General features: G+C 39.1%; 1 protein-coding gene across 1 annotated transcript in view; it reads left to right on the top strand.

Annotated features, from left to right (window-relative positions):
• Window positions 1-566: 566 nt before the first annotated feature.
• Window positions 567-19,196, top strand: part of reep3b (receptor accessory protein 3b) — a 53,118-nt gene continuing 34,488 nt past the window's right edge. Inside the window, exons 1-3 of the mRNA XM_057825785.1 lie at window positions 567-894; window positions 13,179-13,251; window positions 17,425-17,501. Coding sequence (XP_057681768.1) covers window positions 863-894; window positions 13,179-13,251; window positions 17,425-17,501 — 182 coding nt within the window. The 5' untranslated portion in view covers window positions 567-862. The remainder of the gene's footprint in view (window positions 895-13,178; window positions 13,252-17,424; window positions 17,502-19,196) is intronic.

Genomic DNA, 19,196 nt, shown 5'->3' with positions numbered 1-19,196 from the left:
AATCTTGACATATTTTCAAACAACGTGGATATTATTCAGGTTGAATGTTGGGGGTTTGGATATTATTAGTATGCCGTTACCTTATTGCATCTCGGACGTTTTGGGAAAAACCAACGCGTTTTAAAATCGGTTAAAAATATTGTTATTTTAAAGCATAAACAAGTGGTACTGACACAAAATGGCCGACAAGCGGTAACGGAATATGTGAGTCTATGAATCCTGAAGCCACCCCTCTCCGATGACGCACCCGCGGAAACACGTTCCCCAGATCCTTTGTTCTGTAGGTGAATTATTTCAACATTACCATTGTGTTTTTATTTCCATGCCAAAGATTGAATGGTTTATTGCTAAATTATCGTGCGTCATCAGTTGTAATGTTCTCTTTCAAACAAAAACAGACGAGTTTATGACACACTTCCTGGATTAAAAACTGTTTTCACGTGGGCCTGACTACGAATCCTCACCAGCCAATGAAAATGGATGTCTTGTGCCTGAATTGACCAATAGAAGATTTTTATTTTGACCAATAGGAGTTGTAAACAGGCGTTCTTTCCTCGTGACGTAAACATATGAATGTTGTCCAACTCGTTAGCTAGCTGACAGAAACAGAAGCAGCGGGCGAGGGATTTACATCCTGTAGGATAGGTAACCAAAATATGCGGTGGATATAAGTCGTCATATGAAATTCTTCCGGTCATGACCACGTGAAGAGGACAAACAAGAACAGATTTTTGGACAAATCGAGTGGCTGCTGCTCAGCTATCTCACAGGTCCTTTCGAAGTTTGGGCAAGTTTACAAACGACATCACTTCGTCAGTCGTCTACCTTTCCAGACAACCCAACACTTTAGAGACAAAAGAACATGGTTTCCTGGATTATTTCAAGAAGCGTCGTGTAAGTACAAAATAACAGCCATTGATCAGAGTTGACTCCATGGTATTTTATGTTTGGTGTAATATGGCTAGTTCGTGAAAGTTAGCTTTGTTAGCATGCCTGGCTAACTAAGTATCGCTTTGTTGTTGAAAACACTTTGAGTACTTATTGTTGGTAGATCACAATAGAATAGCTCTTATACGTTAAATTGTATTAACTAGTTATATTTTGCAGAACTGTATTAGATATTTTTGTTATCTGTCAGGTGATTTGCTATTGATTATTAAGTCTTGAGTCTTAAGTTATTTTGTTTACCGAATAGTTGTCACTGAGTCATCCATCATCTAATTTAATTGCATGCGCTCAAATGGAGCCTTATATGTTGAGACATGTCTAATAAGGAGCGCCAGCTCCAACGGTACTGTAGTTTTGTATCGCAGAGGCCAATCCTGATTAAATGCGACACATCGCATTTAACCATTTCAGGGAGAGTAGTCACGAAAGTTTAATTTATTAGTAGCCTAACCGTTTAAAGTGCGTGCGACAGGATGAAAAAAAAGTCTTAAATAGCATTATTATGTGAATTAGAATCATTTTGAGACGATTCGACTATATACAACAATTTGGCAAAGCGCAGATGACGAGAAATTAAGTCTGTTAATCTGCCGTCTAGCCACGGCTACCATTATAGGGCTCCAGCGTCCCCAGGTGGATGACGTCAGCGGGAGAATGGTTTCATCTGATTTAGTATGCAGTCCATTGAGGGTAAATTATTCATAACGAGGAAAATGCGACGAAGAGAGGTGCAAAATGTCATTGTTTCAGTCCCTCTACTCCAATATTTTTAAAAGATATTCTTTTTATCTTAGTATTTTTCCTAATTGCTAAATAAATGGTATGGTCATGACAAATAACAATCTTGTTCTAAATGGAATATGAAATAATAAAAATGTATTTAGTCAGTATGACATGGCAAAATTACTCCATAATGGTCAAAACTGTCGACTTCACCTTTACTGTCGCACCTCCCGAATGATATTTTATGCCATGTCGGGCTTTTGTCATTTCCCTTCCCCGGCTTTGGAGAATGTAAACAAACCAAGAGGCGTGACAGCTTGCCAACATGCTAATCCGAACCGAGTTACGTCTCAAAGTCTTATTTTTGCTTTTCGAAGCAAAAAATCACACAAAAGTAGCCCAGAATATGTCACACTGTGGCAGGTTTCTCGATTGTCTTCGCCAATTGGCAACCCGCCCGGCGGAGAGCAAGTTACAGTTCGTTCCCTTGCTACAACGGACAGGAGAGCTTACCGGGGAAGCAGCTGGAGAGTACCGCTGGACAAACCGTCCGATTTCGGAGGAACGCGTAGCTGCCACATGGTCAACACGAATATAATGAAAAATAATGCTTTACTACTCGGCGACGACATAAACAAAGAGCGGCCTGCAGTTGTTTTGCAGCTAACATGACAGACAGAATGTGTCTTAGGAGATCTATTTCTGTATGCCCATCCATGATGAAACGTAACTAAATAGTCCTTTATTTAAAGAAAGTCTGTGGTGTTTAATTTGTAATGGCTTTATTCGCAGCCATTTTTAACACAAAGTTGCAATTTCTGATGGGGTTGAAAATTTGACAGAACACCGGGCACATGAAGAGGGCAATAAACAGAGTATAGTGCTCTCCCAGCAAGGGGATTTGCGACTCGGTCGCCGACCGAGTGGACAAATAGCATGTCAGCCACAAAATGCAAGCTACCTCCGTATTAAAATGATCCCAGTATTTGACATAATACAAAACACGATGTTTACTCACTTCCTCGTACATCCAATGGTCCCACAGTAGTAGGACTTGTTTTGGCCAATATCCACCAGTGAATGGGAACCTTTTGAAACCCCAAAAAGGCTCACGCGCCTCTCCCTGGTGCAGCAATTTTTTTCTGCAGCCGTTTGGCTGGCGTGACTCAAAAAATAAACGAATTAATCTGCAAAATCAGCTGAATCCTTAGTCCTTCTCATACAACAGCATGGTTGGATAGTCAAGAAGACTCCTTCTACCGTATACGTTACAGCGCCCTCTTTTTCACACGAGACTGTAGCCAGAAGTCACTTATTTTCATGGCGCGGGATTCAGACAACGAAATAAACATAGCGATCGCTTCCACACACATCCAAGCTGTCCATTTCATTCAGGAGCATAAAATACCGCGGAAAATATGAAATAAACATGCTTTTTGCTGTCATCGGAACTTTTAACACATAAGCCTATTTTGGCCGAATTTGCATGCCTTTGATGTTGTCTTTATACTTCAAAGAAAAAAATTGTTCGCAGTGGCCAAGTTGGGTCCCTTTCTTACCATAACCTTCATGTCTAAACTGTTGTTTTCTTCACTGACCAATTATAATCAATATTTTGGACGCAAAAAGAAAAAAAATCCCAAATCTTTTGTCAAAATTTGTAATGTTGTCCAATTGACAACCAAACATGCTCGACCAACAGTTTTGAAGCTTGATAATATTTATTCAACTTGTTAGGATAAACATACAACAGAACAGAACACAGAAGAAAAAAATAAGACTGACTAGTCTTATGTTTGACAATTCAACACAAACAGCAGGTATGGTCATCAGCGTTTTTGGTCTTTACATATAGTATGGTCAAAACAGGTTGCAGTGCAAACTAGTGAAAATATACAATACGTATACAGTCTATCACAAAAGTGAGTACACCCCTCGCATTTCTGCAGATATTTAATTATCTTTTCATGAGACAAAACTGACAAAATGACACTTTGACACAATGAAAAGTAGTCTGTGTGCAGCTTCTTTAAAAGAGTTAATTTATTTTCCCCTCAAAATAACTCAAAATATAGCCATTAATATCTAAACCCCTGGCAACAAAAGTGAGTACACCCCTTAGAAACTACATCCCTAAATGTCCAAATTGAGTACTGCTTGTCATTTTCCCTCCAAAATGTCATGTGACTCGTTAGTGATACTAGGTCCAGGTGTGCATAGGGAGAAGGTGAGTTCATATTTGTAGTGCAGCTCTCACACTCTCATACTGGTCACTGACAGTTCCAACATGGCGCCACATGGCAAAGAACTCTCTGAGGTTCTTAAAAGACGTATTGTTGTGCTACATGAACATGGCCAAGGCTACAAGAAGATTGCCAACACCCTGAAACTGAGCTGCAGCAGTGGCTAAGATCATCCAGTGTTTTAAAAGAGCAGGGTCAACTCAGAACGGGCCTCGGGTCGGTCGTCCAAAGAAGCTGAGCGCACGTGCTGAGCGTCACATCCAAATACTTTCTTTGAAAGATCGTCGCAGGAGTGCTGTCAGCATTGCTGCAGAGATTGAAGATTTGGGGGGGGGACTGCCTGTTAGTGCTCAGACCATATGCTGCACTCTACATCAAATTGGTGTGCATGGCTGTCACCCCAGGAGGAAGCCTCTTCTGAAGACGGTACACAGGATAGCCTGCAAACAGTTTGCTGAAGACATGTCAACAAAGCACACAGATTACTGGAACCATGTCCTATGGTCTGATGAGACAAAGATTATTTTGTTTGGTTCCGATGGTCTCAAGCATGTGTGGCGGCGACCAGGTGAGGAGTATAAAGATAGGTGTGTCATGCCTACAGTCAAGCATGGTGGTGGGAATGTCATGGTCTGGGGCTGCATGAGTGCTTCAGGTGTTGGAGAGTTACATTCCATTGAGGGAGAGATGAACTCCAATTTGTACAGTGAAATACTGCAACAGAGCATGATTCCCTCCCTCCAGAAACTGGGTTCCAGCATGACACACCTCCAAGATGACCACTGCTTTACTGAAGAGACTGAGGGTAAAGGTGATGGACTGGCCAAGCATGTCTTCAGACTTGAACCCAATAGAACATCTTTGGGGGATCCTCAAGCGGAAGGTGGAGGTGCGCAAAGTCTCAAATATCCGGAAGCTCCGCAACGTCGTCATGGAGGAGTGGATGAGCATTCCAGTGACAACCTGTGAAGCTCTGTTCAACTCCATGCCCAGAAGAGGAAAAGCAGTTCTGGATAATAGTGGTGGCCACACAAAATATTGACAGTTGACATGTTGTACGTTTGTAAATATTGACAAATTTCACTAAGGGGTGTACTCGCTTTTGTTGCCAGGGGTTTAGATATTAATGGCTATATTTTGAGTTATTTTGAGGGGAAAATAAGTGAACTCTATTATATAAGCTGTACACAGACTATTTTTTATTGTATCAAAGTGTCATTTTGTCAGTGTTGTCCCATGAAAAGATATACTTAAAAGTCTGCAGAAATGCGAGGGGTATACTCAATTTGTGATACACTGTATATCATCAAAAACAAAAAGGGTTTGGAGTATATCGCTTTCGGAGTTTAGGTATTGTACCCATTGCCTTATCAAAAGTATATACCGTATTTTCCCGAATATAAGGCGCACCTGTGTATAATGCTCACCCCAAATTTACTTGTGAAATCTGGGGAAAATTATTGTACCCGTTTATAACGCGCACCCTAATTTTAGCACCAATAAATAGAAGAATACAAGAAAACAGCTCGTGTACAGATTTATGTCATTTTACTGACTGGTGAAACACAGCACAAGCATAGCACATTGGTAGTTCAAAACATTACCATAAACTGACAATATTTACGGTAATAATATGATTTGACAACTTCTCCAACTTACCAGTCTCTAGGAGAAAACAAAACAGATGTGACTTTTCTTTTAAAGGCTGCTGTGTAACTTGCTTGTTTCACCATGATGAATAAATGTTTCTTCCATGGATTGATACGGTAAAATGAAAGTGAGAACATAAGTCGGAAATCCGTGAGAGCTTATCGCTGTCAACACGACAGTAACAATAGGAACTATTGTTATTTGGGTTAGAGTTTCCTGAGGCACAGATATAGTTAACGGACACACACAGGAAGTCTGTTGTTACGTTTGTTATGGTCCGAGTTGCGGAGCTGCAATAAACGTTGACTCAAATGAGTTCAAGAAACTAAATTCTGTGCTTTATGAAGAGTGAAAAAAGCAGAATTTAACACAGACGAAATCATTCGGCCGATTAGAGTGAAGTATTACCGAAACAAAATGGTGACGTCACGTACCGTAATGGTCGGCAACGGGTCGCCGCATACGTTTCTTCAACACAACGTGGCCGTGTCAATTAAAAAAAAAATCGGTTTATATATATATATATATATATATATATATATTTCTGTCTCCATCCATGTACCCGTTTATAATGCGCACCATGATTTTACAAGTTGATTTCGGGGGAAAAAGTGCGCGTTATATTCGGGAAATTACGGTATATGCAATCAAGCCTCTCGAACATACACATCGATAAAAAGTTTCCTGAGCGAAACTTCCGGTTTGGAAAGAAGAACATGAATTGTGGTTGAAGTAAGCAGTGTGTTGACAAAGTTAGAACTGCAAAATCAAACCAGAGGAACCCACGGAATCTCCAAAAATGGATTCAGCACGACGTAGATGACACGCCGAGCCTTTTTGTGCTGTGCGTCAACTCCTGGAAGCGCCATATTTAAGTGGAATGTTTTGATCAGCGACCAGCTTCAAAGCGCCATTGTGGTTCTATCTCGCCACACGCCTTAAATCGAAACCAGCCGCAGACAAGAAGTTAAAGAAGTGAATTAAACCTAAGGATATATCTAAAAGATTGTGTGATTGTTCTTATCACTTCGTTGATCATTCGTGGACAAAATTATAACAACCCGTCAGCCTGTGTTGACGTGAGGTGTAGCTTAATACACCGGCCACTTGAGTGACCAAAATGAGCTTAGTTTTTGATTCATTCCGCACGTTTCAAAGCCACTTGCTCAATCCAACCGGCTGTCACTTGCTGCCTCGCCTCCCTTACCTTAGGTGGTGCCTCGCTTGACAATTTATGAAAAATGTTCACATTAGGTTGGTCCTTCTTGACCTCACAACGGCTGCTTGGACATGTAGTGTTTCGTGGTGCTTTCGATTTTAAAAAAGGACAAGAAATGATGGAAATATGGACATAAACACATGGTACATGCAGTGTTTTAATGCTTATTTATGAGTGCAATAAAACTATAAAGCTCAAATGACATTATCTCCCATTTTACTTGGTAGATTGACTTCAAATAAAAACGGGCGTGGACCTCAACTTCCGCACTTTGGAATGAGACAAACCAGCGCCACGTGGGTGATGTAATTATCACGTGGGTGACGTAATTACCACGTGTCGAGGCTTCAAAAATGATACGAGTAAATATGTCGCCATCGACACATTCGATGTTTAAGGGAAACTCATTCACTGCTTCACCTCAAAATTATATATTTTCTGTTTTTGTTCTGAGCGAACACGCGCCTCTGTACGTCCACGCGCATTTACCTAGCCTCTGCCTTGTCTCCACTCGGCAAAAACACTTTGCTAAACCACTTTTCTAAACCACTGAAGAGTTGCTACTAACTGTAAACAATCATGTTTACTGTTTCTATGTTCCTGGGGCTGATTTTGAAGGGCCAAATGCTCATTGCTTTATGCTCGTGCTCTTAAAGGCATGCGCGCCGTGTACGAGCTTAACACAAGCTGCAATTACGCTTTAAGCCGTAGGTGGCAGTCGCGTGTAAAAAAGTGACACTCCATATAGCACCTTTTAACCCTTTAAGGTCTGGGCCTATTTTGTCTGATTTTGCATGCCTTTGAAGTTGCCTTTATATTTCAAAGACAGAATTGTTTACGATGGCCTGGTTTGGTCCCTTTTTTTGTGACACCTTGAACTTCATGTCCAAACTGTTGTTTCCTTCACTGACCAATTATAAATCATAATTTTGGGCCCAAAAAGACCAAAAATTCCAAAATCGTTTTGTCAAAATTTTTAATATTGATGTCCAATTGACAACCAAACATGCGTAACGAACCGTTTTGAAACTTTGTAATATTTATTCAACATGTTAGGATGAACATTCAACCAAAAAAAATTAGAATAAATAGTCTTTTATTTGACAATTCAACATAAACAACAGGTATAGCCATAGGCGTTTTTTGCATTTATACATGCTCTAGTCAAAACAGGTTATATACAGCAGACCAAACAGTGAAGAACAGTGAAAAAATATACCATCTAACACAAAAAGTGTTTAGAGGCCATCTCTTTATGAGTTTAGGTATTGCGGCCCATCACCTGATGAAAACTATGTACACACAATCAAGCTTCATGAACACACATTTATATACACAAATTGAGAAGACTGATTGTGGGAAAAAAAATATATATATATAACATTGGGGAAAAAAGTATTTTCAAAAATATTTACAATAAACAAGTTAAATTTTTTTCAGGCATGCCACTCCGAAAAGCAGTTTCGTCCTGGAATTAGACACAGGGCTACATCACAGCCCACACTTCCATGGGGTGTCGGTCCTCTTTCCACCCTTCCGTTTTCATTTCACTTTACTTTCATTGTCACTATAAATGTACATGAAACAAAAGTCAGTATTTATGAAAATAATAAAGTATAAAATAAAAATATATACAGCAATAAATAATAATGGAAATCTATATGTATGACAATAGAAAGAATACCGTAGCTGAATATGTGCTACATCCCTAATCTTCATATAGAAAGAAGACCACAAATTATACTTTGATCTGATATGCACATTTTATTATTACATACACAAACACGCACTTATATTGCATCAAAATTAACTTTGTCTTGCAATATCAAAAGAAACTTTTACAGCATTAAAAAAAAAAAAAAAAAAAAAAAAGTGAGTTGGCTTACCTCTGCTCGTCGATGGCGTCACCCACGTGTTCAAATCCGTCACTATCTTCACTCGAGGACTCTTCCGAAGAAGACGATGATGACGAATTTGGACCACCCTCTTCCTCAAGTTGATCAAAAAGCACAATTGCTTGCGCTAAATTTAGTTTTCCGTTCATCCTCAAAGTCACACAAAGTCGCTCGCCCGCTTGCTTGATTCAAACGGCCGTCGCTCGCACCCTCGCTGCGTCAGAACACTCCTGCCTCTCGTTCGGTGGAACCTCGCACGGCAGTTATATTTATAAAAAAAAAAAAAAACGCATTTTGTGCTTCCACTGTGACTTCGAAAGGGTTCGTTTGATTTGTGTTTTTTTCATTGAGCTTCCGTTTTGAAAAAGGACAAGAAATGATGGAAATATAGACATAAACAAATGATCCATGCAGCGTTTTAATGTTTTTTTGAGAGGACAATAAAACTATAAAACTTAAATGACAATATCTCACGTTTTAGTTGGTCAATTGACTTCAAATAACAACGAGAGTAAACCGCAACTTCCGCACTTTAAAACGAGACCAACCAACGGCATGTGGGTGACGTAATTAAAACGCGAGGGTGCTTCAAAGACGACGTGCGCTGAGGACGCGCCGGCGCGTCCTTCGACTCTCAAGGGTTAAGTATGAATGTATGAGTACAGGTAGTTGCCAGGTTTTGAACGAGTTACGATATTGACCGAACACAATCCCTAGACACTGCGCCACGCATTCAAGTAGGGGGCAGTCACACACTCTGCTTCAGTCAGTCGAAGTCGGTCGCAGTTACTCTCAAACACATGCAGCGATCCAACGCCGGATTTAGGTTGAAAAAGTAAGAAAGCTGTACCACATACAAACAGGAAGGAATGTCTCAGGAGTGATTTGTTCGTGGATTCAAGGCAATTATTATATTTTTCGTGACATGCATGCATTTTGAAACATTGTGAAAAAAATCAGTGGGAGCCGCCACGGCGTTGGCGTCATAATTCGCAATATTTACGTAAAATAGTTGGTAACTGTCCGTTTTTTTTTTTTTTTTTGCATTTAACCAAGAATCATGACTGTTTTACGATCATATCTATAAAGAATTCAGGGATTTAAGCATTTATTCACAAGAATTTTCAACGTAAAAAGCTCTTTGTGATGATAAGGCGGCGCCACAGTGGCTTAAAGACCAGCAGCACATTCGACATATTTACATAAAATAAATACTAACTGCCCGGTTCTTTGCTCCTTTAACAAAGAATCAAGACTGTTTGACGTCCATATCAATAAAGAATTCAGGGATTTAAGAATTTATAACAAAGAATTTTCAACGTAAAAAGCTGTTTGTGGTGATAATGCAGCCCCACAGCGGCTTAAAGACCAGCAGCACATTTGACATATTTACATACTGTAAAATAAATGCTGACTGCCGTCTTTTTGCTTTTAACCAAGAATCGAGACTGTGTTACGTCCATATTTATAAAAAATTCAGGGATTGAAGCATTTATTCACAAGAATTTTCAAGGTAAAAAGCTCTTTGTCTGTGTTTCCACTCGCTCAGCTTTGACGGAGATAGGCCCCTATTAATCGGCCCCGGTCCCGTGTCCCGTCAATATATTATGAAGTCTATGGCTACAGACATGACCAGGAAGCAATTATCTGCTTGAATACAATGTCAGAGTGCAAAGCGGCTCTTGTAGATAGTTCAATTTCTCCTCATTGAAAGAAGAGGAAAGAACATCATGAAAAACTTTTCTTGACTGGAAATGTTTTTGCTCTTCTGAGAACCAATGTCATACTGTGGCTTAATGTGTATTTGTCGCCTTATTCCAAAAAAACATATCAAAATTATTCTAAGTAACCACTTCAGTAGCTATCTCTAATCTGTCTCAATTTACAAGATGACTCAAAAACAACCTAAAAATAGTCTTGTAAAATCGGTTTCTGACTCGATTAGGAACTGCAGTTGCCTTGAAACCAGTTAAGCGTGTACCTTACCTCCTGCCTATAGTCAGTAGGGATAGGCTTCAGCACCCCCGGAACCGTTGTGAGCATAAGTGTTATAGAAGATGAATGAATGAATAGAGCACCTACTCAGTAGCAGGAAGTTCTAATTGTCTTAAATCAAACTGTAACTGTAACTCACTACAGCACTCCATGATTCTTGTCTAAATTGGTTTTATGACAGCAGTAGTGCAATACCCTGATTGTGTATGTCTGTTTTTATGATTTACGCCCGCTCCCAGTACAGAGCCAAGCAGCGTTGTGCCATGACTGCTGGTTCTGTGTACCTTGAGGGTTGAGACCGGTATGTTGTGTAACTGGCTTTCCCTCCTCGTTCTGAAGTTCGCTTTCCATTGAGTCACTGAATTTGTTGGTTATCATGCGTCACATCATCGCCCCCAACAGGACAGTGCTTTGGAGTTCATTCCTGAGTAGTTTGAAGTCGAATCAAGCGTATAGTATACAAATAAAGCAGTATTTAAGTGCATATATGTGCATTTGCTCTGGTTTATTAGAATACTTTTATTCCATGACCAGTTTCTGTTTTTGTCATTTTCATCCCGTGACTTCCACACCATTTGGACAGCACTGCAGTCACCGTTAAACCGACCGGGAGCCACATTGCTTGGCTTGTTCGTGTCTAGGCCTCCTCGCCAGGTTGTCGAGCTTTCTCAAAACCGGCCATAAAGAGAAATGATAGCAACACACATAACAATTTCAGGAAAAGTGGTCAACAGAATGTTTTACAGTCATGTGAAAAAAATAGGACACCCTATGAAATATTCACCTCTTTTTTAAGAAATGTTCACATATGATATCATATTCTGATCTTGTGTTTCTTTATCTCTGGAAAAGAAAGTGATTTAATTACAGGTAAACAACAAAAATTAACATTGTTTTCCTCATTAAACCAAATATATTTTAAAAAATGCATATTCAACTGAGAAAAAAGTTAGGACACCCGACCACCTAATAGCTAGTACCCTCTTTGGCTGAAATAACTTGAGCGAGATGCTTTTTGTAGCCATCTACCAGTCTTTGACATCGGTCTGAAGAAGGTTTGCCCTACTCCTCAACGCAGAATACTTTCAGCTGTGAGATATGTGAGGGGTTTCTTGCATGTACAGCCCGTTTCAAGTCACCCTACAGCATCTCAATGGGATTAAGATCTGGGCTTTGACTCTGCCTTTCCAGGACCATGTCTTCCTTTTCAACCAGTCATTGCTGGATTTACTGGTATGTTTTGGGTCATAATCATTTTGCAGGGTCCAATTTCGCTTCAGGTTTAATTTTTTCACAGATAATCTCACATGTTCCTCAAGCACACTCTGATACACGATAGAATTCATGTTGGATTTTATGATGGTGAGCTGGCCAGGTCCTGCTACGCAAAGCATCCCCTAACCATGACACTTCAACCTCCATGCTTCACTATTGTTATAAGGTTCTTTTCCTGGAAGGCTGTATTGGGTGTACGCCAAACATGTCCTCTGTCCTGGTGTCTAAATAATTCAATTTTAGATTCATCTGTCCAAAGAACATTATTCCACAAGTCCTGGACTTTGTCTACATTCACTCTGGAAAACTTCAGTCTGGCCTTCATACTCTTCTTGGAGAGGAAAGGTTTCCGCCTTGCACACCTCCCATCAAGTTTAAACTTGTGAAGTCTCTTTCTGATTGTAGAGGCATGCACTTTCACATCAACAGTAGCAAGAACCTGCTTAAGGTCCTGTGATGACATTTTAGGGTTTTTGGAGACCTCTTTTAGCATCTTGCGGTCTGCTTTCAGTGTGCACTTGCTTGGACGGCCAGACCTGGGCATGTTGGCAGTTGTTTTGAATGTCCTCCACTTGTAGACTATTTTCCGGACAGTGGAATGGCTAATTTTATATTCTTTTGAGATCTTTTGAAATCCTTACCAGACATAAGCGTCTACAGTCTTCTTTCTGAAGGCCTCATACAGCTCCTTTGATCTCACCATGGTGTTTTCTCTCACTTCTACAGTCAGGGGCACACCAAATTAAATGTGAGGTTTAAATTAGTCAAGCCTCCTTCAAAACACTGGTTAATGATGTTTTAATCATGTGCACCTGATGTGATTCCCCTGCGTGTGATTTTAGTCATTTTACATGACTGTGGTTGAGTACGGGTGCATCCCGATATGTGTTTTATACATGGAAAAAAGGGGTAGCCAATGCTATTTTATGAACTTTCTTGTCCTAATCTTTTATTCCTAAGGATTGAGAAGTTAGGATCTCTTGTACTTTTTAAAAAAAAAAATTTATTAATAGTAAGTTGAAACCTTTTTGTGGACTACTTGATGTAGCACAAACTCACCATAAGTTAAATTTGAGAACCCTGCTCTTGAGTAAAAATTTTCTAATCAAATATCTCATGATTAAAACTGTACCTACCATCATATGTAAAATTAGTAGGAGCTAGAAGTATAGCTAAATGATTAATTACATGTACCCTATTAAGAATATGCTATATGTTGTTTCCTTGCAGGCTCGTTTTTGGAACCCTGTATCCTGCGTACTACTCCTACAAAGCTGTCAAGACAAAAAATGTCAAGGAATATGTAAGACGATATTTGTACACTCCACACATACTTTCCATAATGCACATAGTTCAGTATTGAAATTGCTAACAGTTCATGTTATTATATTTTTAAATAGCCTATTTTGATGTCAAAAGCTCTTTTTATAATGTTCATGTTGTGGTATAGAAGGGAAGCAATATTTATACATCAGCATTGTCACAAAAGCAAAATATTTTGGGTGTCAAGATGAGAGAGTTATGTCTAATCTAAGTGCAACAAATCAAACAGGAGGTATGTGTGGTCTTTTTGAGATAAACCGACTCCCTCGTGGCCAGCTGAACTCTCGCTGTTCCTGCCTGTTGTAATTCGATTTCGCGACAATCTTCAGATGCCAACACACCAGGACGATTACCTTCTCTAAGCAAACAGAGTCGCTGTGAAAAATTTGCCATGGGGAAATGTCGCCACAGCCACAGCGTTCATCAGATATGTTGTGATCCGGCTCGAAGGACCAATTTAATGTTAGGTTTATTTGTAATCCAAGGGCCAGAAATCTCACAGGAGACATGCGTGGTCTTTGTGCTAGAAGCTGACTCTGCCGTGCCCAGCTGAACTTTGACCTGATAGAGTAACTCACTTCAGTGTATTCACATCACATGGTCAAGCAAGCACATCTGCATACAAAAAAAAAAAATCACTTTTGGGTGGGTCATCATAAATCACATAGGCACACACACACACACACACCTGGCCACCTATAGCTCAGTTACTCAGTATACAGTATAAACAAGTTAAAGCAATAAACAATTCATCTTAAAAAAGTTATGCATGAAATACATTATCACAAAAGATTGTGTTTTTTTTTCCCTGTATTGAGATTTTTTTTAAACCTATCTTGTTCTACTACTCATACCTTAACGATTGGAATAAAATATGAAGACTTTTTTTTGAAATAATTAAATATATAAAAATATATATAGTAGGGCTGCAGCTATTGAATATTTTAGTAATCGAGTAATCGATTGAAAATTCTATCGATTAATCGAGTAATCGGATTAAACATATACAGTAGGAGTGGGAACCTCAGGGCACCTCACGATACGATACGATTCGCGATACAAGGCTCACGATAACGATTATATCACGATACAGCGATTATCGATGTATTGGTCAGAAATTGGATACATGAAATTCTACGATACAACTGTTGAAACGGAAAAAAAAAAAAAAAAGATATTTGAAAATAGAAAAAAATACTGTTTAAGTCATTTATTAAACAGTGACACCTTTTCTGTGCAACATTGCTGTAAAATATAAATCTACTGCAAATTGTGCCCCTGCACATATAGAAGAAACCAACCACGACCACTGATATCGCTTGGAGAGATCAAAAAATAAATAAAAAGTGCCGTAGGTGTCAGCAGTTGAGCTTGGAGTGGGGCAATGATAAAATTGGTGGGTCTTTTCTTCGTATATGAACTTTGTTGCTTGGTTTGAGCACTTCCGCTATCTGCTTCAGCAATTAAGATGTCAGACTTGCTCAGTCACAGTCTTCCTCACCTTAAAAACAACAAAATAAAACAAAAAATATTAGCTACTTCATAGCGTTTGAGTTGAAATCCTGATTTTTTTTTTTTTTTTTTTGTGTTGGAAGTATTGAATTAAAAAAAATATGAATTGAATGTATAGAAATTAAAAATTCAATAATTACCTATTTTTAATATGTAGGCTACATCAATAATTACCTATTTTTAATATGTAGGCTACATTAATTATCATGCACATCACTTTATATATCTTGGAACCTATTCAAACCATTTTTATAGCTTATTGTATCAAAATGACAGTAATAACAGTTTGTGTCGTAAACTAGATGGAAATTGGTTCTCAAATAAATCGGTAAATTCATGTGGGCTTGTTCGATATTCATTTTCATCCAGTTTAGGGTCCTGGTTTATTTTATATCATTCAACACCAAATGTCATCAAAATAATACATGTAAATTAAAAAGTCAATTACATTGCACAACTTTCTTACCTCAAGTGATGAAAGCAAAGCTCACAAACTCCAGTGTCCACTACGTCACCAGCTCCCAGTGAAACTTATTTTTCTTAGACAATTCTTGCATACAGCAAAGTCCTTGTTCACCTTGCTTCCTTTCTTGTTGGTGTAAAATCTAAAGTGTGTCCCCATGTGTGATTTGTAGCAATATTTTTCTCATTTTTTCCCTCCACCGTTCTCACTGAGCTTTTTTATTTTTTCAACCCACTTGGAGCTTCTCTTCTTCTCTAGACAACTTGTGCGCACTTTACCCTCACCGCCACTCCCGAGCGCCCCTAGTGGACCGCCAAGGAATTGCTCAACAAACATTGAGCAGTTTACAGCATCCATACTCCATTGTATGGCCAATATGTTAAATAAAAGTATCGATTCTTGGCGGGAGCATATCGATAACCCATCGGGTTGCAAAATATCGCGATATATCGCTGTATCGAGATATTGTCACACTCTTAATATACAGTGGGGAGAACAAGTATTTGATACACTTATTCTCCCCACTGTATATTTTTAGTTGAACAGCAATTATAAATATACATGAGAAAACAAAACATTTCATCTAATATTGAACCATTTTCAGTCAATCAATATCTTTATTTTCGATGTACACTGTTGAAAACAGCCAACAATTTCATCTCAGATGTAACTAGAATAAAAAAAAGACTAATTCACTGCTTTCACGCAAAAAACTTATATCTTATAAAATATACTAATATATGTGTGTGTATATTTCTTACCTAAAAATGCCATTACGCTTGATAACACACATCACTTAAAAGTTAGGTGTTTTTCCCACATGTTTCAATTGAATTTCCATTTGTGTCAAGCTATTTTTAAGTTCTAGTTAAGTTTTAAGTTAGTCTAAACTGTAAGTCCTGATAGGAATTTTCGCAGTGTTCAAAATAAATGTATGATACCTGCTTTATTGGAGCACATTAAGGACCAGTGCTACTTGGTGTTTTATCCAGCAATGACTACTGAGCTGAAATTGACAGTTAGCATTATTAACTTTTTATTTACACCCTCATCACTCCACAGCGCTATGTTTTGACAGATTAAATAAAGCCTGTAAGTAAGACACGTTAGCCACGCATCGACAGTGGACATAATTAATAAAAACCTAGCCCTTCGCAGGGCTAACGTTTTATGAGCGAATGACAGTAACGTTAATCTTATTTATTAGCGCTTGGAAGTCTGCTGCTTTAAGATGGCGGCTGTTTAGTAACGCCGCTGACTCTGTCATTTCGCATCACGTTCAACATACATGTGATCTCAATGAGACGCATCAGACGCTACCTGCTACCACCGTAACATCATGAGGGCTAGTTTTAGCAACGTCGGCATCGTTTGTAGCGACTGTCAGCTGCAGTAAGTTTTTTTTTTTTTTTTTTTTTTAATTGCTTCTTCCCCTACGCACGTGACATCAGCGTGTTGTCCCGCATTAAAAGTAGTCCGGGCAAAATGTGATGCTTAGAGCTGTCAAAATTAAACAATTACTTGAGGTAAATAAAATTACTCGGATCAGTTTTTAAACTCGAGTTACTCGAGTATTCGTTTCAGCTCTAATATGTAGTATATTTAATAGAGTATTAAGTCATGTCTCATGAAGCCTAACGCCCTTGTTACAAATATTTATTTAATTGGTATTTGCAAAAAATGCATTGATCCGAGATATGTATTAATTTTTCAATTATAGCCTGGCGGTGGATAACTCAGAATAGCTGCTGTCCGGTATTCCATTGTCGTGCATTTTTAAAGGCAGGCCGTTATTCACACACAAGGCTGGTAAATGCCATGTTTTGCCCAAGGAATAAAAAATTGCTCCTTTATATTTTGCATAGGTCACATCTTATTGTGCCCCGATCTCATAAGATGAAAGATAAAAAAAAAAAAAAATTGATGATAATAAAATGGTTGTGCTCAGACAGCCTAAAGCAAAGTATATAAAGAGGAAGATGGACGGTAGAAGTAGATATGTATTGAGGCAATTTCAAACATTCACACCATCTGATGCTGTTATTCATCCTTTCTTCTGTAAATTTGTCATTCCTCACAAAACGTCAGCGTAAGCATCGATAGGCCGATTAGGAAAATGTTTGTGTTTGAAACCAGACGTTCCATTGTTCAGTTTATTTTTCTACTGTGTGTTTGTAGGTCAGGTGGATGATGTACTGGATTGTTTTTGCCCTCTATACAGTAGTGGAGACCATCACTGACCTGACACTGGCATGGTGAGTTAACAATAAAATCTTCGAGTAAGGTCTCACATGATGATACATCCCTTTCCAAACCTGCTTTATTATTGTTATTATATTTTAGTTTTTTATTTATTTATTTTAGAGTAATCTTTGATGTCCTTATATTGGGTTTGCAATATACAGTGGGGAGAACAAGTATTTGATACACTGCCGATTTTGCTGGTTTTTCCACTTGCAAAGCATGTAGAGGTCTGTCATTTGTATCATAAGTTCTCTTCAACTGTGAGGGACGGAATCTAATACAAAAAAACTGAAAATCACGTTGTATGATTTTTAAATAATAAATTTGCATTTAATTGCATGAAATAAGTATTTGATACATCATGAAAATCGAACTTAATATTTGGTACAGAAACCTTTGTTTGCTATTACAGATACCAAACGTTTCCTGTAGTCCTTGACAAGGTTTGCACACACTGCAGCAGGGATTTTGGCCCACTCCTCCATGCAGATCTTCTCCAGAGCCTTCAGGTTTCGGGGCTGCTGCCGGGCAACACGGACTTTCAGCTCCCTCCATAGATTTTCAATTGGGTTCAGATCTGGTGACTGGCCAGGCCACTCCAGGACCTTAAGATGCTTCTTACGGAGCCACTTTTTAGTTGCCTTGGCTGTGTGCTTTGGGTCGTTGTCATGCTGGAAGACCCAGCCACGACCCATCTTCAGGGCTCTCACTGAAGGAAGGAGGTTGTCAGCCAAGATCTGGCGATACATAGCTCCATCCATCCTCCCCTCAATACGATGCAGTCGTCCTGTACCCTTGGCAGAGAAGCAGCCCCAAAAAATGTTTCTTCCTCCATGTTTCACGGTTGGGATGATGTTCTTGGGGTTGTACTCATCCTTCTTTTTCCTTCAAACACGACGAGCCGAGTTTAGACCAAAAAGTTCAATTTTGGTCTCATCCGAAAACATGATCCCTTTGCTCTTCTGGATCATCCAGATGGTCAGTGGCAAACTTCAGACTTGTCTGGACACGCACTGGCTTCAGCAGCGGGACCTTGCGTGTGCTAGGATTTTAATCCATGACGGTGTAATGTGTTTCCGATGGTTTTCATCGAGACTGTGGTTCCAGCTCTCTTCAGGTCATTGACCAGGTCCTGCCATGTAGTTCCGGGCTGATCCCTCACCTTCCTCATGATCAGTGATGCCCCACGAGGTGAGATCTTGCATAGAGCCCCAGAACGAGACAGATTGACAGTCAACTTGAACTTCTTCTATTTTCTAATAATCGCTCCAACAGTTGTTACCTTCTCACCAAGCTGCTTGCTTATTTCCCTGTAGCCCATCCCAGCCTTGTGCAGGTCTATTATTTTATCCCTGATGTCCTTACACAGCTCTTTGGTCTTTGCCATTGTGGAGAGGTTGGAGTTTGTTTGTTTGAGCATGTGAACACGTGTCTTTTATACAGGTAACAAATTCAAACAGGTGCAGTTATTTCCGGTAATGAGTGGAGAACAGGAGGGGTTCTTATAAAAAGAACTAAGAGCCGAAATATTTACTAGTTGGTCATGTGTCAAATACTTATTGCATGCAGTTAAATACAAATGTATTGTTTAAAAATTATACAATGTGATTTTCTGGATTTTTGTATTAGATTCCGTCCCTCACAGTTGAAGAGAACTTATGATACAAATTACAGACCTCTACATGGCTTGCAAGTGGGAAAACCAG

Source organism: Corythoichthys intestinalis, chromosome 21 (assembly GCF_030265065.1).
Source record: "Corythoichthys intestinalis isolate RoL2023-P3 chromosome 21, ASM3026506v1, whole genome shotgun sequence".
Classification (NCBI taxonomy): Eukaryota; Metazoa; Chordata; class Actinopteri; order Syngnathiformes; family Syngnathidae; genus Corythoichthys; species Corythoichthys intestinalis.
This window is presented reverse-complemented; position numbering and strand designations above follow the sequence as displayed.